Source organism: Sceloporus occidentalis, unplaced genomic scaffold (genome assembly GCF_023333645.1).
Source record: "Sceloporus occidentalis isolate IW3139 unplaced genomic scaffold, rSceOcc1.0.p SCAF_186, whole genome shotgun sequence".
Lineage (NCBI taxonomy): Eukaryota > Metazoa > Chordata > Lepidosauria > Squamata > Phrynosomatidae > Sceloporus > Sceloporus occidentalis.
Window position 1 is genome coordinate 1,630,349 of NW_028317166.1, and position 26,505 is coordinate 1,656,853.

General features: G+C 44.0%; 1 protein-coding gene across 1 annotated transcript in view; it reads left to right on the plus strand.

Moving 5' to 3' along the window:
- Positions 1–25,670, plus strand: part of LOC149278679 (ribosyldihydronicotinamide dehydrogenase [quinone]-like) — a 49,945-nt gene extending 24,275 nt beyond the window's left edge. The window contains exons 2-6 of the mRNA XM_089501891.1: positions 8,150–8,333; positions 10,090–10,220; positions 22,694–22,807; positions 23,029–23,113; positions 25,480–25,670. Of these exons, the coding sequence (XP_089358017.1) occupies positions 8,150–8,333; positions 10,090–10,220; positions 22,694–22,807; positions 23,029–23,113; positions 25,480–25,670 (705 nt within the window). The remainder of the gene's footprint in view (positions 1–8,149; positions 8,334–10,089; positions 10,221–22,693; positions 22,808–23,028; positions 23,114–25,479) is intronic.
- The last annotated feature ends 835 nt before the right edge of the window (positions 25,671–26,505 follow it).

The window sequence follows — 26,505 nt, forward strand, 5'->3', positions numbered from 1 at the left end:
AGGCCGCGCCCCCTGCTGAAGTCTGTGAGCGGCATCGAGGAGCTGCAGTGCAGGTAAGGGGGTGGGGAGGGTGTTTGAATGAGTGTGTGTGATTGAGGGAATGAATCTGTGAATGAATGATTATATGAATAAATGAGTGTGTGTGTGTGTGAGATAGCATGGATGTGTAAGTGCTGGAACCTAGGCATGATGGGACTGTGATTGCTGTTAGCAATCACACTCCTATCATGCCAAGTCAGCCAGTACATGCTGAAACCTGGCTAGCTGCCCCCCTTGTGTATTGATGCTGCCAGCAGTATGGGGTCTGCACATCACTTACAGCCACCCTGTACCAGCGTGTATTGGCTGACTTGGCATGATAGGAGTGTGATTGCTAACAGCAATCACAGTCCCATCATGCCTAGGTTCCAGCATTTACTGGATGGATGTGTAAGTGCTGGAACCTAGGCATGATGGGACTGTGACTACTGTTAGCAATCACACTCCTATCATGCCAAGCCAGCCAGTACATGCTGAAACCTAGCTAGCTGCCCCCCTTGTGTAGTGATGCTGCCAGCAGTATGGGGTCTGCACATCACTTACAGCCACCCTGTACCAGCATGTACTGGCTGACTTGGCATGATAGGAGTGTGATTGCTAACAGCAATCACAGCGAGGACAGTCCCATCATGCCTAGGTACCAGCATTTACTGGTTGCCTGGGTATGATAGGAGTGTGATTGCTGTTAGCAATCACACTCCTATCATGCCAAGTCATATTGCTAATTTTGTCCAATTGTGTGTTACCTACTTTTATTAAACATGTGAGTTTTTATTATTATTTTTAAAGGTGGGGGTCATTTTCGGTTTTGGCTAAGTGAACCCTGAATGTTTTGGTCCAGAATTTTCATTTTAGTTCATCCCCAGAATAAATCTAGGGAATCCTGAATTTGTAGTCGCAAAACTTTCAAGGCCCAGAAATCAGTGAGAGGAAGAGTAAAGGTTTTGTGTCATTTTACTTTATTTTAATCTGCATATTTTATTAAAGGCCATATTTTTTGTCACAGTGAAAAATGAGTGCGCACGTATACAATTCTGATTAAGTGGCCCACTGCAGAAAAAACTTGGACACCCCTGGTGTATTAGTTAGTGCTCACGAGAGCAAGGCTTTTTTGTTTTTGATTTATTTATTTTCTGTAATGCCTGTGATGACAAAATAAAAACAGGCCCAGCATTTTATTTTACCCTCCTCGTGTCTGAGCCGTCTCTGCAGCCTGGAAGACTGTGTGTAAGTAAAGATTCCCGGACAGAGTACCAAGTGAAGGGGTATTGTGTCACAATATATATATATATATATATATATATATATATATATATTTATTTATTTTTTATTTTTTTTTTCAAGTCCAATGGTCCAGATGACTGCAAGTTAAACTGAGAATAAAGTAAACAAACTTGTGAGCATTTATTTCAATTAGAAAAAAAGTGTGCATGATCACATACACTTATGCACACTTGTTAGTATTGTCTTCTTGTTGAAAAAAGAGTTTGGAGGAGGGCACCCCTGTTAACTGGGGTACTTAGAGCTAAGGAGGTAGGAAGGGAATTTGTATTTATTTATTTTCAAATGGATGGGAGATGGAGAAAGTGGGAGAGTTACTCTATAGGCTCTGTGGATAGGGAAGAAGGCACATTCTATGCCCCATGAGGGTACGTTTTTCTTTTTAATCCACCATCTCACTGGACAAGTGATAGGTAACATGGCAGAAGGCAATATAACGAGTTGTTGTGACAGGACCAGGTTAACTGGAGTTGCCCCGGACCTCTTGTCCCCGTGCAGAGGCAGACATTTTCGTGGAACTCTGGGTCAGGTTGTCTGGGGGCAATTTACACAAAGTGTTTCGTTGTGTGAGGGTGTTTTGGAGATCTTTGTTGGGGATTTGTGCGCAGTTTAGCATCTGTGTCCTGTTTCTGATCCCATGACCCAGTAATATTTTATAGGGTGTTTTTAAGTTATAGCCGAACTGAATGTGGCTGCAGCTCCAGCCCTTCAAAGGGACAATCATGTAACCTGCCCTAATCACAGCCCTGTTTGCCCAGACGGCAGCCTCACCACAGGGGGGATAACACATTTTCAGCTGAACACATCTCCATGCATGGTCAGCGCCAGTACCCTGTAGTGATCACTGTGGTCGGGGCCTGTTCAGACAACCTTGGGGAGCCCACTCCTATTGATTTAAAATGATTTTCTTTCCTGCCACTGATTGGCTACTTCAAAAAGCCAATCAGTGGCAACAATTGTTGGACCACGGAGATCACAGAGAATGCTAATGTGTATTATTTTTTTAGTAGGGCCTGCCAAGGTTGGTAAACTGTCCCTTTAAACTAATTTACTTTAATTTTGCATTAGGGTTTAATAGAGCAGTAATCTCTCAGACCGCCTTGTTGTGAAGGTAGCCTATACACATCTGCTCCCCAGTTACTAGTGTTTCCATATTAGAATGTGTAATCTAGTGTTGTGGGAAACTAATATCAATATTCAGTAAGCTGTTGTTTTTGTCTTGGGGGAATCTGTATCAAATGCTTTACAACCCAAAAGTCAAGTTCCATTATTTTATCCCTGGTTTTTTTCATCAGTTTCTTTGCTGACAATGCTCCTGCCTAACAATGAATATGACTCAGAATGTCACATATGCATATTTGATGAGATGCCAAATGAGAAGTGGGTTTTTATATGAACCCTTTAGTTAACCATTAACCTTTTGTTCTGCAACATTCCAGGAATTGAAAGAGACACCGGATTTCAACCTCCTAAAGTTCTACCATTCTACATAAGCATCAACAAGGATAACTAGGATGTCAGGTAAGTGACTTTTGATAGCCAAATGCTCTGTAATGATCTTAATTGTAAGCTTTCAGGCTGAACACTCTTTACTTTATGAATCAACTTATCTCTCCCAATCTGATTTGATCACATTCAGTATATTGTGTACAGGGGAGTAACTAGAAACCCGGGGGGCCCCGACTTCAGAAGCTGGTCTGTGCCATCATTGCCCCCAAACAACTTGTCTGGGCCTCTTTGCCCCTTGCCCCCCTTCCAACATACAACATATGAAAACACGCTTTCGCTAATTACTCCTGCTCACCCACACACACAAGTAGACATGCATGCTCACCCACATACACACATGCACTCACGAGTACACATGTATGCTCACATCCATATATACGTATATACAAACACAAATAACAACATTTAGTATTTAGAGTGTATTTAGGAATTCCATAATTATATGTATGACATGTAAATTAGAGTGAAAGAAAGTGTTAAATAATGCCACAACGTATTATTCTAAAGACTTGTCTTTCCTTTGTTATTATTCTGGGGGTCGTAGTTAATTCTTTGTATGTCTAAAGAATCAGGGCCGGCCCTACCAGAGCACTTTGCCACCCCAAGCTCCTTTTTTTTTTTTTTTTTTAAAGCGGAGGAGAGAGAGGGGCGCAGAGTGGTTTTCGCTTATCAAGTTGTCAGTACCCACTCGGTGCCCCTCTCTCTCCTCTGCGAGCCCTCTAGCTCGGTCCCGGTGCCGGCTTGTAATGCTGAACGCTGGAATATGACATAATTTCCGGCGCTCAGCAGTAAAGCAGCGCACACCGTGGCAGAGCAGGGAGATTTGCCGCAGGACTGCTGAAAGGTAAGTGAAGTACAAAGGGGGGGGTAGGGTAGATAATAGGGAAGGAGGGAGAGGAAGGGTAGATAATGACCCCTGGCGTCTACAGGGGGGGGGCATTTTAAACTTCGCCCCAGGCGGCATTATGTCTTGGGCCGGCCCTGTAAAGAATCAATTTTAAAAAAAAATGTCACAGCAGATTTAAGAGATGGTACATATTGGTACGATATTGGTGTGAGCCCTTAAAAAAGGAGAAAAATATAAATATTCTTAATACATCAATAAAATGTACAAATGATAATACTAGTATGTAAGGCGCATGTCGCCGTATCGGCTTCTTTAGAGGCAAATACATAAACCGGGTTAGACAATTGTATCAGTGGGAAAGCAATTTTTTTTGCATGGCAACTTAGTAAAACATTGGAGTCACTCAGAACACATACAAGTGATGCAAACAATAAAATTCAGTTGCAAAACAGTTTGTGGTTGAGGGGGTTTGCGACATGTAAAACTATCCATTTGTTAGTGGAGGTTGTAAAAATACAATAAATGTCACGGTATAGACAAAATATGCAGTCGGAATACATACACCGATGAGCCATAACATTATGAGTAGACTTGTGCATTCGTCTTCGGGCGAACATGGAAACGAACACGAAGAGTGCGTTTTCGTGTTCGTTCCGAAGACACGCCAAAGAGAAGACGGCGGCGGTAAAACGTAGGCGAAGACGAAGACACACACCACGAAGATCTTCGTGATTGTCTTCGTCTTCGTCTACCATTCTCCCCCCCTCTTCTAACTTATCTTGTTCCCGCAGTTCCCGGAAGTGGAAATCTGCAGGTTCGCCGTCACGGGTTACAGGGCAGTGCGAATGAGCTTATTGGTCGCCTACAGGGACCTCCTCTGGCATCAACCAATTGGTTGATGCCAGAGGAAGACCCTGCAGGTGACCAATAGGCTCACTCGCACGGTCTTTGTAACCCCTGCCAGCGAACCTATGGATTTCCGCTCCCGTTAAACCCTTCGATGCTGCGTTATCTAACACAGCATCGAAGGGGTTAACGGGAGCGGAAATCCATAGGTTAAAGGGCCGTGCAAGCGACCAATAGGCTCACTTGCACGGCCCCTTAACCCTTTAAAAATAAAGTTAACCCCTAACTAATTGAACAGGGAGGGAGACCAGTGGGATCTGCCGGGTAAGTTGCAGCATTGAGGTTTTAAAACCTCAATGCTGCAACTTACCCTGCCGATGCCACTGATCTCCCTCCCTGTTCAATTAGTTAAATGTCCGTACGAGCGACTTTATTGTTCGCTCGTACTGACATTTAATTAATTAAACAGGGAGGGAGACCAGTGGGATGTGCCGGGTAAGTTACAGCACCAGGACCCTAAAAGTCTGTACGAGCGACCAACAGAGTCACTCGTACAGACTTTTAAAATCCCAATGCTGCAACTTACCCGGCAGATCCCACTGGTCTCCCTGTTCTATCAGTTAATAAATGATAGAACAGGGAGACCAGCGGGATCTGCCGGACAATTACGGCACCAGGAGTTTAACAGTCTGAACGAGCGACCCTATTGGTCGCCAGCAGGGGGCTCATCTGCCATCAACCAATGGCAGACGAGCCCCCTGCTGACGACCAATAGAGTTGCTCATACGGACATTTAAACTCCTGGCGCCAGAGCGGCTTTAACACCGTTTTAACCCCTTAACCGGGGAAAACGAAGAAAACCCGAATGTAGAATGTCCGCGAATATTCGCCCGAAGAGACGACAGGACCAGGCGAATATTCGCGGAATACGAAGTTGTTGTTTTTTTTTTGCCGAAGACGAGCACAAAGACGAACACGAAGAGCCCCCTGGTGCCCAAGTCTAATTATGAGCACCTGCCTAATATCATGTAGGTTCCCCTTTTGCCGCCAAAACAGCAGTTGCGATATGGGGGCCTCCATGGATTGGACCAGTTTGTCCAGCACATCCCACAGATGCTCGATTGGATTGAGATCTGGGAAATTTTGAGGCCGAGTAAACACCTTGAGCTCGTTGATGTGTTCCTCAAGCCATTCCTGAACCAATTTTGGCAGGGTGGCAGGGTGCAGTAAGCAAGAAATAACGTTTGCGAGCAGGGCTCTCTCCACCAAATGTATCGGTTTGTCTTAGTCTGTCAATTCTTGTCTTGTCATATCCCTTGAATTTATGTATTGTATTAAGCGCTGCGTAAACTGTTGGCGCTATATAAATAAAGGATAATAATAATAATAATAATAATAGTTTAAGTGGTGCTTAAACTTACTTGTATATGTATTCATTACTAGTGCTGTAATACTGTAAAAAAGATGATGTTGTGGGAGTTACATTCCTTTATTTTATATTATAAATAATTTATATATTGTTTTATATTTGTAGACGAGAAAGAAGTGGCTTTTCGGTTATTTTTAAAGCTTTTTGCAAGATGTGTATTGACCATCTATAGTACCCAGGCCCAAGATTGAAGGGATTATGTGTGGTTTGTTTCATATTGCGTTTGTCTGAATTTAGTTTTTATGCTTGCTTTGGAAGCTTCTCTAAGTACTAATTTCGGTCCGTATGATAGGTTGGGTCTAAGGACAGTAGAATATGCCACTGTTTAGCAACTGTATTTATAATTTGCTGGTGTTGATTATTGAAATTGAATGTTGGTGAGAAACATCCATGCTCATACATAAACCTGGGTAACTCACATACACTCTGGCACACTTTTTATACGCACTCTCACTTTTGCACAGACTTACACACTCCTTGTCAGGGCTCGGGTAAGCAGGTCAGGTAGGAGGCTAGTTGCAGAGGATACCAGAAGCTTAGTTTGTACCCCATGATGCATCATTACCAGGAGGAAGGTACAGACAGACAAAATGAAACACAAAGTAGGCTAAATCTTAATATGAGATGGTCTGTATTGGAGAAGCTGGCAAGAGGGGTACAGGCTGTAGATACGACCAAAACAAGGCACAGGCACAACAGCAGATGTACAGCACGATAGCCCCTTAGCCGGGCACAAGATAATACTAGGATGCTGTAGCTGGACTGCGGGACACGCTCTCTGGAACACAGACAGGGCACACAACTGGAACACGGCAGGGAGCCCTCAGGCAGGGCACACGGCAGAGCACTCTCAGGCATGACAGACGTAGTAAGGCAGGCCCAGGTCAGAACCAGAAGGACGATATAAATGGCAAATCTGAATCCAGGAGGGCAATAGAAGAGCCAAATCAGAAACCAGGGAACAAAGTCAGAAACAAGCCAGGTCACAACAGGTTAATACAAATCGGAACACTTCTAGCAGGATAACAGGGCCACGCAGAAGTCAGATACACCGCAAAGCAAAGGCATTGAATGGTGGAGTAATCAGGTATATATGAGGGAGGGCTGCACCCAGGTAAGCAGATGCAGCTGGTCAGGTTGTAAACATTCATGGTACTGTGATCTCACAGGTGACCTCTAGAGGCTGCAACGGACAAGACACCATAAAATAAATACAGATTCCGGGCTGACAGGTTGGAACCCTGACACTCCTGCACATACTCTTTCACACATACAGAAACACTTACATAGCCATGCTTTCACACACACACATGCTCCCTCACAAATACACATTCATTCACAGACATTTTTACACACACATTTGCACAGACTTACAAACTCATGAACATACTCCTCTCACTCACATATATTCATGCTCCCACACAAACACTTACACATCAATTTTCACACACACGCATGCTCACTCACAAACACATGTCCACTCACACAAATTTTTACACAAGTTTTTACAGATGTATATACTCATGCACATACTCCCTTTCCCTCACATACACATTCATGCTCCCGCACACACACACACATCAATGTCACACACGCTTCCACATACACACTCACTCCATTCACACATACATGCTTATACATACACATGTATCCTCACACAATAACTTACAAGTACATATCCATGCTGACCCATTTACCCATACACATCCATGCTCACACACATCCATGCATGCATACTCCATCACTCAACCCTTACCTCAACCACAGCTTTCCCTCCCGCTGTGAGCAGCCTCACCTTTAACTGTGATAATTTGACATAATAAATGTATGTGTTGGTGATGTCATGTACTTGGACAATAAGCACCTTACGCACCAGCAATATAATTTATAAAGCATTTTGATTAAAATGTCTACATGATTTTATTTATCTACTAAGAATATATCAAACATGAAGTATTTAAACCTGTTTTACCTGTTTTCTCCTTGATCACTTTGAGCGCTCATACCAATATAGTACAACTCTTGCATCTTACTCTCTATAGAGCTGAATACATTTTTTGATGTTTTCTTAAGCTGCTAGTCCTTAGATTTTCCAATTTTCTTCTGCGCCAAAAGGGAAGAAGAAATACATTTGTGCCTATTGGCGCAAACCTACATCGAGCATCTCATTAATGTACTATTGTTGACTTTTTGCATAGCCTGTTGTTTTTGTTTCAGGTAAAAAGGTCCTAATAGTATATGCACACCAGGAGCCGAAGTCTATGAGTGGATCTCTGAAAAACATTGCAGTTGAGGTATTACAGAAGCAGGGGTGCAACATTGTCATTTCTGACCTCTATGCCATGAATTTTAAAGCCACAGCAACCAGAAATGACATTACGGGTAAAATCATACAGTGTGTATAAATAGAATATACAGTTTTGTCAGCATATTTTTGCAGCATTCAAATCTCATCTGCAAAAATGGGGGTTGTTCTGAACTGTTCACAAGAGTATCTCTTAAAATAATTTTTATACTGTCTCTTTGAAATGTGAACACTTTTTTGTAATTTACAAAACCTTTAACAGTGACCTTTAATAAAAAATGGTCAGGTCCACCATATTATTTTACTTAGAGTACAGAGACACTCCAGCCATCGTAGGCACCTTAATACGTATGATAGCTGAGTGTCATCCTTCTCCTTAAGGCATGTTATTTTTACAGGTTGACGAATACATATTAAAGTCTATTTGGGTTTCTATTAACTTATAATTAATTTTTTTATTTGATGAACCACATCAGCCTTTATATTAAAATAATGGGGGTGGTGCCTACTATTTTAAATGAGTACAGATACTTTGTTACATATATTTTTATAAAAGAAAATAGGAAAAAAGGAACAAATGAGAGAGGCTAATATAGTATAGTATTTTATATAACCTTCAACAATATAAAACACAACACTCCTTTGATGTTGCACTAACAAAAGGGGAGCCATATGTACCCAGCTCAGAATTTATCATTTGTGTGGGGTAGTCCAACTCTTCCAAAATGCAACAATGCGTGTCTTCAGACTTATAGCAATATTTAACTCCTTGCTCTCGAATGAAAATACTCAAAATACTGGGTTATCTCCAGGGAAGTGGGCAGAAGAAAGAAGTTAAGACAGGTGTTCAGCAATTACAGTATATTAATTAATTTAGTAGACAAAAAATCTGCTTACATTTTAAGTATAATCCATATGGATAAAGCTAAAGAAACTACATAAAAACAAAGACTCTAGTTTAAAAGATATTAACCCAATAAAACCTAGTAGTTAGTAACATTAATAAAAAGAACCCCCAACTAATGTGCTAAATAGACGAAAATGTTTTTTTGTCTTTAGGAAAGGCACAACTTTTTTTTTTCAAGGGGGAGAAAAAGAAACAATACACAATAAACAATTTACACCATAAATCTATGTATAAACTTGTAGTTTATTAACACGTGTTTACAGAACAACCAGATCACTACATATAGGAATAGAAGAACATAGACATATAAAAGACACATAGAGTACCGTTACAATTGATCAATGTCATGAAAACAATCCACATTATCTGTTGTATATTAGGAATTTGGGACACAACATGTAAAGAAAAATTGCCGAGGGGAAAAATTGATCTTTTCTTTAAATTCTCTACATCCATATAATGTAGAGTAAATTTGTTAGGTAGTGTTTAAATACCAGGAATTTTTTTATTTTATTTATTGCTGCATTCACTTAAGTGGTTTACTTCTAAAAATTAGTGCCTACACCCACTTGTATCTCATACCAGCCTATATATGATGTGGACAGGGCATCACTGTAGTGTAAGGTTATGGGCCAAGGTTTGTTGAAAATTGCATATATATCCTCCTCCCTCTGAATTTGTGCCCAAGAGGTGGGGTATGCATAAGGGTTATCTTTCAAACTGGTAAGGTAGTGGAGGAATCTAAGCAGGGCTTTTTAACATTGTGCAGAACAATGGACTACAGGTTTTATTTCTTTACTCAGTTGCTTTACTTTTCTGTACAATGTTTAAACATCCACATTTTTCTTTAAATGTTCTTGTTTAAGAGACTGAATCAAATGTTAAAATATATATTTTCCCGGTAATATAACTTTGTCATTGTGCAGGAGAACTTTGCAATCCACAGCATTTCAACTATGGAGTGGAGGCAATGGAAGCATATAAGAAAGGCTGTTTATGTGAAGACATACTTGGGGAACAGAAAAAAGTTCAAGATGCTGATTTAGTTATATTTCAGGTAGTTATATTACCTTTTTTTTGTGAACATTGAATATGATAAAATAGCACCTGAGGTTGAAAAAAAGACGTTTTCTTGCACGTCTCTGTTGTAAGTAAAGGGATAGTTGTTACGTCGGATCAGGCACCACAGGTGATGGACCCACGATGCAGGAATGGCGAGAATATCCGATAAACAAGCCGGGATCAAGGCAGGCAGCACAGGAGCGTAGTCAAAGAACAATAACCGAGGTCGGGACGGGCAGCGCAGGATCAAGGTCAGAAGAACGAAAGCCGAGGTCTGGTACACGTGGATATCAATCAGAAAGCAAGAGCAACACAAACACCCTGAGAACAATAACATGGACTCGTTGAACGGGCAAGGAAACATAGGACCAGGAAGTTTAAATAGAGCCAATGGCGGGAGAGCAGACCGGCGCAAATAGCGTCGTCGCGATGGCAACCAAACAAAACCTCCTGCCTGTGTTACTTCCGCGAATGACGCGGAAGAGCCACACAGGCAGGGGAGGTAATGTAAACAGCCTCCGTGGACATGCAGTGGCGATCGAACACTCGATTGCTGCCGGCATGCCTACGGCAGCTCAACCACAAAGTCCCTCTCTGCTTGTGTTGCCGCCGCGAGCGACGCGGAAGCGCCACACAGGCAGAAGAGGCACTGGTCGGGTGCCGCGAGCATGTAGCGGCGGATCGTTTCTCCGATCGCCGCTGACATGCTGCAGCAGCCCGATCAGGGCTGTCAGTGGCTGGGAGGCGTGCCTGCTCGATACGCACGCCCCCTCGTGTGCGTGAAGAGCGCACGTCAGTACACGAGGGGGACGTGCGCGAGGAACGCCGTGGGACCCCGGCCGGACAGGTAGGCATGACACAACCCCCCCTCCCAGGAGCGCGCTCCGGGCGCGAAGGACCAGGGCGGAGAGGGAATCGGGCATGGCAACGGGCAGGAACCCAGGTCCGTTCCTCAGGACCGTACCCACGCCAGTCGAGCAGATACTGGAGGGAGCCGCGGTGCCAACGGGAGTCGAGCACGCGACGGACGATGTGTTCCTCGTGACCGCGGACAAGGACAGGGGCAGGAGGACGAAGGGACACAGAATAGCGGTTAACCACGCAGGGCTTAAGGAGAGACATGTGGAACGTGTTGGGGATACGCATGGACGGAGGAAGAGCAAGGGACACGGCGACCTCGTTGATATGACGGACGATGCGGAAGGGACCGAGAAATCGGGGACCAAGCGTTCTACTGGGCTGACGGAGTGCGATGTTCCGCGCGGACAGCCAGACATAGTCACCAACCCTGTAGCGAGGAGGCGCAGCACGATGCTTGTCAGCAGCAGCCTTGCTGCGGGTCTGGGCCTTGACCAGCTGGTTACTGAGGGCTTTCCAATGGGCACGCATATTGGCAACCCGCTCCTCGACGGCAGGAATGCTAGCACCGCGAGAGGCGGATGGCGGCGGTAGGACAACAGGATGGTATCCCAAAGCGGCATAAAACGGCGAACAACGCAAGGATTCATGGACAGCGTTGTTATAGGACAGCTCGGCCAAGGGTAACAGGGAGGACCAGTTGTCTTGGCGTTCATTGACGTGTAAGCGCAGGTATTGTTTTAAGGTCTGATTGGTGCGCTCCGTCTGGCCGTTTGATTGTGGGTGATAAGCCGAGGACAGATGTGTCCGGATGCCTAACTTGCAGCAAAGGGTCCTCCAGTATCTGGATACAAACTGGGGACCCCTATCCGACACTACGTGGAGCGGCAGGCCATGTAACCGAACCACGTCTCTGATGAACACATCTGCCAACTGGGACGCCGTGGGTAGCTTATGCAGGGCAATAAAGTGGGCCTGTTTGGTGAACCTGTCCACCACAATGAGGATGGTAGTGAATTCTTTAGAGACAGGAAGGTCGACGATGAAGTCCATAGCTATATGAGTCCATGGGGTTCTTGGAACGGGAAGAGGCAATTAGAGACCGGAAGGCCAGGTGTGTAGGGACTTGTGACGAGCACATTGGGGACAGGTGGCAATGAAGGCGCTGACGTCACGTGTTAAGGACGGCCACCAGAAGGTTTTTCGGATGTGGTACTCGGTTTTGCGGGCTCCAGGATGACCGGCTAGTGGTGGGTTATGACCCCAATGGAGAACAGAATCACGAAACCGCTGGGGGACGTAGAGGCGTCCCGGTGGAGGACGTTGGAAAGCGGTGATGTGCGCCTGTTGCATACGAATCCGGTGCATCATGGAAGATGATAAGGAAGAGATGACGCAATCGAATTGACGGGAGAGAGCATCTGCTTTGACGTTTTTACTTCCAGGCTGATATGTCATGACATAATTAAAGCGGGTGAAGAACAAGGCCCATCTGGCTTGTCGGGGATTCAGACGTCGAGCAGATTCTATATATTGTAGGTTCTTGTGGTCCGTCATGACCACAACAGGCAGTTTGGTACCTTCGAGTAGGTGACGCCATTCCTCAAAGGCCATTTTTACCGCGAGTAGTTCTCTGTTTCCCATGTCATAGTTACGTTCGGCGGATGAAAAGCCCTTTGAGAAGAACGCACAGGGGAGGTATTTGGACGTTATCGGGTTCTGTTGAGATAGAACAGCCCCAGCACCGTTCTCTGAAGCGTCCACTTCTAGGAGGTACTGTAAGGCAGGATCTGGTCGTTGCAGAATGGGAGCTGAACAGAAGGCTTGTTTCAGTCGTTCGAAGGCTTTCACAGCTTCCACGGACCAGTACTTGGGATTAGCCCCTTTTTTTGTAAAGGCGATAATGGGCGCTGCGATGGAGGCATAATTGCGTATGAAACGCCGATAATAATTGGCAAATCCCAGAAAGCGTTGTACAGCTTTTACGGTATGGGGAATAGGCCAATCGAGGATAGCCTTCAACTTGCTGGGGTCCATTTCGAGGCCATGAGCGGAGATGATGTACCCGAGGAATGGAAGGCTGTTCTTTTCGAAGTCGCATTTCTCGGCTTTGGCATAGAGACCGTTCTCACGCAGTCTTTGCAGAACAGAACGTAGATGTATACGATGGGTTTTGACGTCAGGTGAGTATACAAGGATATCGTCGAGATAGACGACCACGTGCGAGAGCAACATGTCCCGGAACACGTCATTAACGAAGGCTTGAAACACGGCAGGGGCATTACAGAGGCCGAAGGGCATCACCCTGTACTCATAATGACCATATCTCGTATTGAGGGCGGTCTTCCATTCGTCGTTTTCCTTTACACGTACTAGGTTGTATGCCCCTCTTAGGTCGAACTTGGTGAAAATCGTAGCCCCCTTCAATTTGTCATAGATCTCCGTGATTAACGGAAGAGGATACCGTTTTTTTACGGTAATGCGATTTAGTCCCCTGTAGTCTATGCATGGCCGAAGGGAGCCCTCCTTCTTGGAGACAAAAAAGAATCCAGCCCCTGCTGGTGAGGAAGAGGGTCGGATGAAGCCCTTCTCCAGGCTCTCTTTGATGTATAATTCAAGGGCCTCATTTTCTGGCTCCGACAGGGGATACGTGCGTCCTCGTGGTGGCATGGTACCCGGCAACAAGTCTATGGCACAGTCGTAGGGTCTGTGAGGGGGTAGGCGTTCTGTCTTGGAAAATACATCCAGAAAGTCCCAATAATGTTTCAGCACTAGAAGCTTGGGGTCTGTAGGCTTGATCTCCAGAACGAGGTTCACCCGTGTGCAAGGTAGAGAACAAAGGCGGTGACAAGAAGGACTCAATGCAAGTATCTCGCCTTTGTCCCAGTCAATGTGTGGGTTGTGCAGCCGTAGCCAGGTGAACCCCAGTATCAAGGGGGCATGAGGTGACTGTATGAGTTCGAACGTGATGGTTTCTCTGTGGGTTGCGCCAATGAACATAGTAAGCGGACTGGTCTCTTGGGTGACCACTCCCCGACCTAAGAGACTACCGTCAACAGCCGTCACCACAGAAGGAGTCTTTTTGGGACGTAGCGGTAGCCCGTGTCGTACAGCCCATTGTTCGTCCAGAAACACTCCAGCCACCCCGGAGTCTATGAAAGCGTGGGTGACCACGGAGTGGTCTAGCCACCTAAGCGAGACGGGTATCAACATGCGTTGGGGAGGAGAAATGTTCTTAATGCTTAGGGGTTCTCCTCCTTTGGTCCCTAAGCTCTTTCGTTTCCCGGACGTTGCGGGCATGTACGTAGGAGGTGATCCGCTTGACCACAGTAGAAACAGAGACCTTGATTCCTCCTTCGTGTCTTTTCCGCTTCGGTAAGGTGACGTATAGTGCCGATCTCCATGGGTTCCTCGGAGGGATGCCAAGATGTGGTAGGTGGAGAATGAGGACTGCTATGGGAGGTAAACGGCCGATATCGCCTGCCTTTGTCTTTCTCCAAGTGTCTCTCCTGAATGCGCTTGTCCACGCGCAAACAGAGGCTGATAAAGTCCTCCAGGTCAGATGGGGGGTCGTGGAACAACAGCACATCCTTGATCTTGTCATTGAGACCCTTCCGATAAGCGGCTCGGAGGGCGCCTTGATCCCACTGGAGTTCACAGGCTAGAGTACGGAATTCCACTGTATATTGGGCTAGAGTCTTATGTCCCTGTTGTAGCTCCAACAAGGAGGTCTCCGCTGTTTCTTTGCGGCCTGGCATATCGAAGACCGAACGCAAGGCTGCCATGAAAGCTGGGCAGTCATCCATCAGGTCGGATCCCTGTTCAATAAGGGGAGAGGCCCACAGCAGTGCCTCACCCTTCAACAGTGAGATGATGGACACCCGTTTGGATGAGGTACAAAACGCCCATGGATGGTTGCGGAAATGCAGCAAACATTGGTTTAGGAACCCCCTGCATTCTTTAGGATCCCCAGCATATTTGTCCGGGAGAGGCAAGCGAGCGGTAGCGCCTCCTTCCTCTGGGCTGGGATCCCTAGGTATGTAAGACGGTCTGGCAGAGGGAGCGACAGCAAGTCAGTCATGGTGTCCATTTTGCTGGATAAGGACTGTAATTGCGTGGAATGGGACGTAAGAAGCTGGTCCTGCAGGTCCTAGCGGGAGAGGACGTTGGCCATTTCCGCGGGGTCCATGGTATGGCCCGTTCAATATGTTACGTCGGATCAGGCACCACAGGTGATGGACCCACGATGCAGGAATGGCGAGAATATCCGATAAACAAGCCGGGATCAAGGCAGGCAGCACAGGAGCGTAGTCAAAGAACAATAACCGAGGTCGGGATGGGCAGCGCAGGATCAAGGTCAGAAGAACGAAAGCCGAGGTCTGGTACACGTGGATATCAATCAGAAAGCAAGAGCAACACAAACACCCTGAGAACAATAACATGGACTCTTTGAACGGGCAAGGAAACATAGGACCAGGAAGTTTAAATAGAGCCAATGGCGGGAGAGCAGGTAAGATGACGTCATCGCGACCGGCGCAAATAGCGTCGTCGCGATGGCAACCAAACAAAACCTGCTGCCTGTGTTACTTCCGCGAATGACGCGGAAGAGCCACACAGGCAGGGGAGGTAATGTAAACAGCCTCCGTGGACATGCAGCGGCGATCGAAAACTCGGAAGCGCCACACAGGCAGAAGAGGCACTGGTCGGGTGCCGCGAGCATGTAGCGGCGCATCGTTTCTCCGATCGCTGCTGACATGCTGCGGCAGCCCGATCAGGGCTGTCAGTGGCTGGGAGGCGTGCCTGCTCGATACGCATGCCCCCTCATGTGCGTGTAGAGCGCACGTCAGTACACGAGGGGGACGTGCGCGAGGAACGCCGTGGGACCCCGGCCGGACAGGTAGGCATGACACTAGTCAGGGTTTCATACAGACCAAGCAATGGACAATGCATATTAAAATACTTAGTAAGTGTTATAATATAAATTAAACATGTAAAGAAAACAATTAAAAGCCTTACCTTTACTGTAGGAGAAGCTTTTTTTGTCCAACTTTCCATGGCTAGTCATGGCTTCTGCCAATTGATAAAGTAGGGAAATTGAGATAGCAGCTTCAAAGCCTTGTGGCGAAGATCAAGTGAAAACCCCTGATAGAGGGAAAGCTTGTCCTGCTGGCCTTAAGGTTAGAATAGTTTTATAGCCACTCTTGCTCTAATAGATACAAATCCCAGTAATTCTTTTGATAAAGAAAGGGGTGAGGCAGGGGTACCCCCTCTTTTGTTTGCTCTGCCATCAGGATTCATCCAGATATTACAGAGATGAGAGTGGGTGGCCAGATTTACAAGTTAGCCTTTTTTGGCTGACAACATATTACTCACCCTAACAAACCAGTTATCTCCCTCCCAAGCCTAGTTATTGAAGGATTTCTCTCAAATATCAGACTATAAAATAAATGGCAAGTGTGAGCCTTTAAATATTAGTTTGCCAGAGGCAAAGCTCGAATTAATGTAGCACAATTACACATTATGTGACCCGTTCTTCACTGGAAAGTATTTGGGGATCAATATGATAATGGACCCCTAAACACATTATCAAGCAAACTAATGCTTGAATGCATTTATGCTACATAGGTATGTAGGGAAGACATAGAAGACATGCAAGCACATATGTTAAATACCCAGGCCTTTTCCTACCCTAAAACTGCTTTCCCCTAGGTGGACATTAAAAACAGTTGTCCGATCCAGTTGGTCCACTGGACAAGCCAATCAGATTCCTGGAGACATTGTCCTAATTACTATAAGGACATTGTACTTACCTTGGAAAAGGGCTCATAGAAAACTATAGTTGCCAGCACCATCTTCGCAACTAAGCACAATAATCTATAACCCGCATTTTCAGGCGGGTCTATCCATTGCTTACTTTAGATGGGGGGTAGAGGCTGGCTTCGGCTGGATAGTCGCACTGGTGGAAAATTAGATCTCTACAGAGCCTGCATGAGTTGAAACAAATGCCAAACTCAGAATTGTTCTGTAATTTACAGACACACCTTCTGAGTAGAAAGCATGAGCTATCATTGTTTGCTAAATGTTTCCTCGCATGAAAAAATTTGAAACATTCAGTATCTAGTCTACCTGCACAGAATAGCATTGCAAGAATGTTGTTGAACGCTTTTTGCCAGACCCCTCAGCTCCTCCTGGGCGCCCCGGTCCCCTCGTTGTCCACACCAAATCAGCAATGTATAAAATTTGAAATCTTCTCAACATGGAGGTTGGAGGTGTTATCTGATCCCTGGATGAATACTTTAATAAAAAATTTGATACGCCTGTGAACAGCTTTCCTTTGGGGAACCCCTGTGCCCTATTCCTTTTCTTTCTCTTTCTTGTTCTTAGTTTTTTTTTCTCTACTTTTTTCTTTCTTTCTCGCTGTTCAAATTTTCAGGACAACAGATGCGGACTATGCAAAATGTATCTGCCCTAATTTATATGTGGGGTTGTCCTGTGAAATCCGTTTCATAGCTGGGGGTGCAGGTTAAAGCTCGAAGGAGAGGGACAACTTGGCTATGTTATGCTACCCATTGAGGGATACAATGTTGCACAATGTATTAGTCCTATACATGTTGCCACTGTAACTATGGTAGTCTGTTACTATTCACTACTAAGAAAAATGTACCTGCAAAACTTAAATTAACAGAACCCCTATTAACCAAGGGAGGGGGCAATTATCCCCCCACCTCATGATTGGTGGGGTGCTGGGGAATTAACTAATTGTGATGGGTGTTTTTAACATATTTTTAAAACCTTAAGTAAGGCATGGACCCCAAGCCACGCCTCCCCGCCCCCCCCCATTCTGCTATAAGTGAGGTAGGGGATTAAGATTTATCTAATGCACCCTGTCTTAACCTTTGCCCATTGGGATGAGCAAGGTTGAAATTAATGTAGTCCCCTTTGAAGGGGCATGGTACCTTTCCTGTGTCCTTAACCCCTTCGCGACCTTTGCCGGTTCAGGACCGTCATGACATGAAGGTCACTAAATAACCTTTGACGGTCCTGAACCGTCAAAAAGTAAAATAAGCTTAGAAAGTGATCAACGATCACTTTCTTCGCTTAAACGGCGTTACTGTAATGCCTCGATGTCGAGGCATTCAGTAACGCCGAGATCGGCATCGGGGGCCATGTCTGGCCCCTCCCCGAGGCGTCAACAGCCGCCATACATTGTATGGCGGCGGACGCCCGTTTTAAAAGCGTTTAGGAGGCGATCAACGATCGCCTCCTAAACTTAAATGGTGTCGCTGGAATGCCTCGATCAGGAGGCATCCAGCGACACCAAACGCTTACCTCTGGGTGGGCTGTGACCGCTCCGGAGAGCGGTCACAGCCGCAGCTGCCGGTGTTCTTCGCCATCAACAAGATGGCGGCCGCCCTGTAAAAGAAACAAACAAGTTTTTAAAGTTCGCTAGATGGTCTAGAGAACTCTGGCTCCACTTGCAGGTTGAATACAGGTACTGCATTCAACCATGCAAGTCAATGGAGCCCAGCTTTCTAATCACAATGTGATTAGTAAAATATAAAAAAAAAAAAAAATATGGAAAAAATTAAAAGTGCTAACATTTAAAAATAATTATGCAGTGATGTCACTAGATGAACCATCCAGCAAAATGTATAAAAAAAAAAAAGTATTAAAAAAATAAAATAAAAAAATAAAGTTTATTATTTTAAGTAGGGCTGCAACTAACGATTATTTTCATAATCGATTAGTTGGCCGATTATTTTTTCGATTAATCGATTAATCGGATAAAAAAAATGTTTGTAAATTTTTCATTTATTTAAAATAATTTAATAAACAAATGATGTTAAATACAAACAGCAGAATAAAAAAAAACTGATAAAATACATTTCTTGTCTTTATTTCCCAACCAGCCCCCCCCAATTTATGCACATTTGAGCCCAGGCTTGCCACGCTGCCTCCCACACATGCCACTCCACGCTGCCTCCCACATATGCCACTCCAGTCTACCCCCAGATATGCCACTGTGGCCCCAGATATGCCTTATACACCACTCCGTCCTCCCCAGACATGCCACACTGCCCTCCCCACATATGCCTTATTTAATGTATATGCCTTATACCCCCAGATATGTCACTCCATCCTCCCCTGATATGCCTTATACCCCCCAGATATCTCATAGTCCCCTCATAGAGTCACAGACCTGTTCGCAGCACACTGACACCATACTTTTTTAAATAAGTACTGGGTTAATCTTCACTGCCCCCAGGATTTAGATTCCCCTTAGTCTGCCCCCCTTTATCTCTAACTGCACCTTAAGTTAACTTTATTAAATTAATCAAATTAACCCTCAGTCCTCATCATTAAATTAACCCTTAACACCCCATTAACCATAACTACCCCTAAATTAACTCTAAATACCCCATCAAAACAACTACCCTAAATTAACCCTAAACACCCCATTAACCATAACTGCCCCAAAATTAACCCTAAACACCCCATTAACCATAACTGCCCCTAAACACCCCATTAACCACAGCATCCCCTAAATTAACCCTAAAGACCCTGTCAACCACAACAGCCCCTAAATTAACCCTAAACATACCATTAACCACAACTGCCTCAAATTAACCCCAAACACCCCATTAACCACAGCTGCTCCTAAATTAACCCTAAACACCCCATTAACCATAGCTGCCCCTAAACACCCCATTAACCATAACTGCCCCTAAATTAACCCTAAACACCCCATTAACCATAACTGCCCCTAAATTAACCCCCACCTAATTTTATACTTACAGTTAGATGAGTGTCACAGCCATGTGGTTCTGGCCTTCTGGGAGAAGGAAGGGGCGGGGCCAGTTGTCACAGTGATTACAGGGAGGGGCTGGTAAGTAGGAGCTGCTGCTGTGAGTCAGACTAAACGGATTATATAATGAGGGGTATTTTTCAGAGCGTTTGCTCTGAAAAGACCCTCATTTTATAATCGATAATAATCGATTCAACTAATCGATAATGAAATTCGTTGGCAACGAATTTCATTATCGATTATTATCGATTTTATCGATTAGTTGTTGCAGCCCTAATTTTAAGCAAGTGCTAAAATTTCTCAAAAATCTCAACAAAGAGTTAAAATAAAAGCACTTCAAATACCCAAGGGGTGTCTAATATAAAAAAAATGGCTGATGGGGTAAATTGGAGTGGCTGAGCTCAAAGATAGGGCATGGGTACAGACTTTCCAAAATGGACAAAAAAAGCGCACTTCCCAAATGTGGCATTTTAAATTTCAAACAACACGACAAATCCATGCATGTCGGGTATCACTGCACTCAGGAGATGTTCCTGAACACACATTGGGGTGTTGTTTGACAGTGGCATATACCAGGACCTGTATATCTATAACTAAAGTACAATTTGTGTGAAAAAAAATTACTATTACAAAGTTTGACAAAGTGTAGTTGTATAATTGGTGCATGGAAAGGGTTAAAATAACAGCATTTGGAATACCCTGGGGTGTCTAGTTTTCAAAAATATATGGTTTGAATGGGTTAAATTGAGTTAACCGGCTTCAAAGATGTTCCAAAGAGGAGATGGAGGCAGAATGACCAGATTTGTTAAAAAAAGATTTGGAAATCATAAAACGCTGCTTGTACTTATTGCCCTATAACTTACAAAAAACAGCAAAAAAACATAAAAACATTGGGTATTTCTAAACTCAGGACAAGTAGTAGAATCTATTTAGCTAGTTTTTTTACTTGCTTTTTTAGGTGAGTAAAAGATTTTTCAAATAAAAGTCATAAAATGTGTTTTTTTTCAATTTTTCACCATGTTTTTTTTATTTTTTTTATAGTAAATAAGATGATACAATCAATAATGGTATCTGAAGAAAGCCCATCTTGTCCTGAAAAAAACAATATATAACTTATGTGGGTACACTAAATGGGTGAGGAGAAAATTACAGCTGAACACAAGCACCACAAAAGTATTAAAACAGCCTCGGTCCCACAGGGTACAAAACGAAAAATGAGCCCGGTCCTTAAGGGGTTAAGGGTACCATCTGTAAGGGAAAATGTCACATACCTTTTAAAAGAGAAATGATCAATGTAGCCCAAAACCATAATTTTGTTTGACGATCTAAAAAAAAAATGCAAAACTAAAAATAATCTACCGTCACCCAGTGCCATTGTCTTTTAAATCGCCGATGGCTGCATGGGCACAAGTGGCCTCCCATGTTAGAAGCCTCTATTGCAGCTTCATAGACTACAATTGACTCTGTTAAAAACTATGGAGCTCATAGAAGTCTATGGAGATGCAATACGGGCTTCTAATGCAAGCACTCGCAGTTAAATGAGATGGTTACATTTTTGGAAACAGGGATGTGAACTGAGTTGTTGGGTGAATTTGAGTTTTACGTGTATAATTAATCTGATACCAAGATGTAGCGCCACATAAGCTTTTTTGTTTTTTCTTCAGATGGAAACTCAATTAAAGGTACTGACATGTACTTAAGACTTCATTTGCTCTAGGACAAACATTGCATATATCTTTAAAGGAGGTGCTATACACTTTCTGAAAACACGCATCTTTATTATATATTTAAAATATCTGCCCATTAATAAGGTGATGAGGTAATTAACAAGAAAAAATGGCAAACCCAATTTGCTAAATTATATCAAATGACAAAAAGGTGTTGCAATTTAAAGCCACTGTCTTCTGTGGTGATTAGACCTGGCCAAAGTAATTTCTGATTTTATATTTAAAGAGTTTGTCAGATTTATTGAATTTGTTTGAAAGAAATAATTTTTACCAGGCGTACAGAATAGACATGTGCAAATGGACCAAAAACTAAAGCCAACTGCTTTTGGTCAATTTGGCTCAAATTTTATTTCTTCCCTGGCGGACAGCTCCTCTTCTTGTTGTCCTCTGCTTTTTGTTCTTTTCCTTTTTTTTCTTTTGGTTCTCTGCTGCTCACGGCTCTCCCCTATATTATTCTGGCCTCTTCCATGGACTTCTGCCGGAGCCTTGTTGCACCCTATCTCCTCGGATTGGAGGAGTAAATGCGATGCTGTCCACCAAGGCTGTACTCTTTAGTGAAAGTACTACACCAGACCAGAATAATGTAGATGGATCTGCAGAGAAAGAGATGTGTACTTTCACAACAGAGCAGAGCCTTGGCACGTACCCTCTCTGATTCGAATAATGGAGAGAGGCTCTGTTATGGGACTACTGCACCAGGCCTGAATAAACCCACAGAGAGGGGACCACTGGAGAAGAAAGAAGCAGCGGTGGCAAGGAGAAGCAGAGACATGGAGAAGGTAGTGAGACATTTACAGAGACCTTGTGAGAAAGTGACAGTCGGGAAAAAAATTAAACGCAAACTCTGGGCTCTCTGCTTTTTCTCACTGGGGTACCACATCATTTTAGGATATTTGTATGAATTGATGAATTTTACTACATTTGTTAAACTGTGCAAAACGCTGAATACACAAGACTAGTACAGAATATTACATGTCTTTGTGTGCTTAATATTTTTGCAATACTTTTAACACTCTTTCCAGCCTTGTTTCCTAGATATTTCTGAAGATCTGTTTGTTTGGTTGGGTTCCTTTTTAGTTCCCTTTGTACTGGTTCAGCTTTCCTGCCATCATGAAAGGTTGGATTGATCGGATTTTCGTACAAGGGTTTGCATTTGATTTCCCAGATTTCTACGATAAAGGATTCTTTAAGGTACAGTATGTATTAATTAACAAGTCACTGCTTTACTGTTACAAATTTGTGCCATATTATAAAATGGACAGTTTGTTGTCCCACGCAGCCTGCAATGGGTTTGCAAAGCATTACATTTATTAGCAAAAGTGGGTGTTTGCAATAGATTTGTAATATCACTTTATAGTGAAGTTGGTGATTTTTTTTAATTAGAAGATGCTTACTTTGCTACCACTTTTTAGGATAAACTAGCCTTGCTGTCATTCACTACTGGTGGAACTGAGGACATGTATTCCAAGGATGGTGTGAGTGGTGATATCCGATATCTCGGAGGAGCAGGAGGTTATAACAAGAACCAAACGAAACTGCTATTTCCGACAGGTGGAACCAAAGGACCCGGAAGCCAGCTGAAGAAAGTCGCCAGTTGAGTATTCAGTCTGGATGCAAAGAGATCAATTGAAAATTGATCCCACCAAGAGTCCAGACGCTGAAAGACTGCAGAGTCCAGCTTCCAGCCACTGGCATCCCTCAAGTGACAGGAAAACCAGTCTGCCACCGTGTTATCGTAGAGCGGAAGATATTCTGCTTTCAGTGTGATGTGGTTAGGCAGGCAAAAATCATATCGATCCTTGGTAAAAGGACCCTTAGCATATGTGACCGCGTGCCCCCCCAGACAGTTGATGTACTGGACCACCGAGATGTTGCCCATCCAAAGAAGGCAAAAGTTGGAGCATTCCATGGCCAAGCTCCGAATGGCGTGGAGCCCGCAATCAGTTCCAGACATTTGATATGCTATTGTCTCTCCCCCGCTGACCATCGACCACCAGTCACTCTGGAAAGGTCTGGACACCCCACAACAGTAAAAGCTGACGTCCGATTCCAGGACTAAGTCGGGAAGGGAAATGAACATAGCTCAACCATGCCTCCATGTATTGTAACCACCCCATGAGTGGGTGATCTGTTGATCATAGGATGGAAACCTGCAAAGGTGGGTCTCTGAAGAGCTCGGTAGTGGAGCGGAGCTGAAACAATTGCTTGGATGGACAAGGAGAGAAGGTCCACAATGCGAGCTAGAATCCGAAGTGGAATCGTCTTGGAGCATAGCACCCTACGGATCTCCTTCTTGATCACCTGGGTCTGAAAGAAAGCCATGACAGCTTTCATCAGCTTGGTAAAGCATCAAGGGGCCGAGCTGAGTCCAAAGGAAAGGCAAGTAACAAAGATGTTGAGGGTTCTGAGATTTATAACGGGTCGAGATTTCCCCAACTTCTTGTGAACCAAGAAGATGTAGCTGACGAAGTGAGGAGGACCCATGGCATGGGTTCTATGGGGCCCTTCTGGGATAGTAGGTGAATTTTCTAGTCCACTAGCTCCTGTTGGGGAAGAGAAAGCTAGGGGAGAAAAGGAAGAGCATGTTGAAAGGGGAATAGAAAAATCCACGAGGAAGCCCTGAACCGACCGAAGGACCCAAGGGTCCAGCGATATGAGGGACCAATTGTGGGGAAAGAGAGATGGCCAGCCCGCAACCTGAAGGGGAGAAGAGATTTGAAAACTGGTAATTTATGGGTTTGTGGTCTTCCTCGTACAGGACCGGTGGACCCTCGTCCAGGTGAACCTCTGGCGGAGGGAAACGGAGCCTGGAAATGGTACCCTGCCTGATGACTGGTAGCCTCTGGTGGCTGAATGGGAGCCTCTGGTGGCTGAACGGCTGGCGGTCCAGCTCCTTAGGTATCCAGCCCTGCCAGAAAAACGCTGTCTGGAAGAAAAACTTACCTCATGGAGGATTGGGCCTTTGTGAAGGTGAAATATGTCCTTTTTAGTATTAAAGAAAATGAGTCAGCAAGCACCACATATGTCAGAAAAATTTAATATATTTTTTAAATAAATAATCTAAAAAACTGAAAAAAGGCAAGATTCCTTTAAAACAAGAATTAGGCCTAGAGAGGCCACCTAGAAACTGTAAGAAACAGAGGAAAAACAGCCCGAAACAACTGCAAAAAAGCAAAAACTGAACAGCAATAGAAAACGAAAGTGAATGTAAATGTGCAATTGCTTAAGAGAGGAGCTGGCATCATGAGGGAGGAGGGCAGAGAGCAAGGGAAGGAGCTCATTGCTACAGACAGGTAAGGGAAAACCTGTTTGAGAAAAAATAAAAGGGAAAATAAAGCGGGAGACGCACAAGAAGATGGTTTAGGGCCTAAAGAGAGGGCCCTAAAAGCAGAGTCTCTGCAGGGAGCAGAGATAGGGAAGAATAGGGAACAAATTGAGGTGATGCAATTGCTATAATTATTATATTGATTGGTTATATATTTGGATTTTCATGTTTGTCTCTTTTGCTACTATTGGTGGTAGAGTAAAGATGTTATGCAAATTGTATGTATGTATATATGTGAGTGTATGTGTGTGTATATGTATATGTACGCATGATTTCAATGGGAGTGTTTTTCTGCCACTGATTATTTTTTAAGGATGTAAAATACTTTCTGCTCAACACGTTTAACTTTTCATTTCTGAAGACCCCCAGTTTTTAACCTGGCCATGAAATCCTCCTTTATAGAAGTATCAGTAGTGGGTTCAGTGTTTGCTCTCTGTCTGGGTAAGCAGCAAGCATGCCAAAGCACAATAGCCCCTTCACACAAGCAGTCTCTTTTAACTACTTCAAATTGTGTTTTAACCAATGACATTAATAATGTTCCTCTTCATTTCTCAGCATGGCATAATGCATTTCTGTGGTTTCAAAGTCCTGGCCCCACAAGTTTCCTATGCTCCAGAATATGGGACTGCTGAAAAGAAAAGGGGCATGCTGGAGTCTTGGGCTCAGAGGCTTGAGAACATCTGGAACGAAAAACCTATTGAGTGTACTCCACCTTGGTACTTTGATTAAGGAATGGAACATGCCAGAAGATGAGGATTATTCTCTGATGATTGCAGTCCTTCTGAAAAATTGTCGTGGAATCAGATGACTTCAATGCTAAATTGTAACCACCGAGCAACCAGTCTCTTCCGTTAAAAATCTGAATGCTTAACAAGTTCAGTAACAAGCGTATGTTATCACGGTTCTGATATTGCAACTTAAATAAAAATTGGTTCACTTCCAAACATTCCATGTAGCACAAATTTATATAATTAATAATTCAATTATATGACTTAGTATTTTAAATAAATACTGGATTCCAGGTCAGTTTTAAGCACATGGGAAACTCCAATTTCTTACACAGGGACAGAAAAGAGAACTAAATAGGTCATTATTCTAAGGTTAAAGTGGTGACTTTAATTCGTTGGATTACCGTATTTGCTCGATTATAAGACGAGGTTTTTTCAGAGCAAATGCTCTGAAAAATACCCCTCGTCTTATAATCAGACCTCAAATAGGTCTATGAGACGACTAAGATCCAGATCCCCCGCAGCTGCAGGGGACCTGGATCCTCCTGTCTCCCCCCCCCCCCGCCCCGCCCCACTTACCGGTGCTTCTGAGTCCCCGGTGTGTAGCTGGGGCAGCATGTAGATGTCTACGCGATTCGCGTAGACAACTCCCTTACGAAAAATTACTGCAGTTTTTTGGACATGAAAAAACGGCAATACTGCACTTTTACTGCATTTGTACTTCACTGTACTGCAGTTATTTTTGTACGGAAGTACAATTGCAATAAAGCTGCAGTACATTGAAGTACAACTGTAGGTTTGCAATATAAAAAAAAAATGCAGTAAATGTGCAGTAA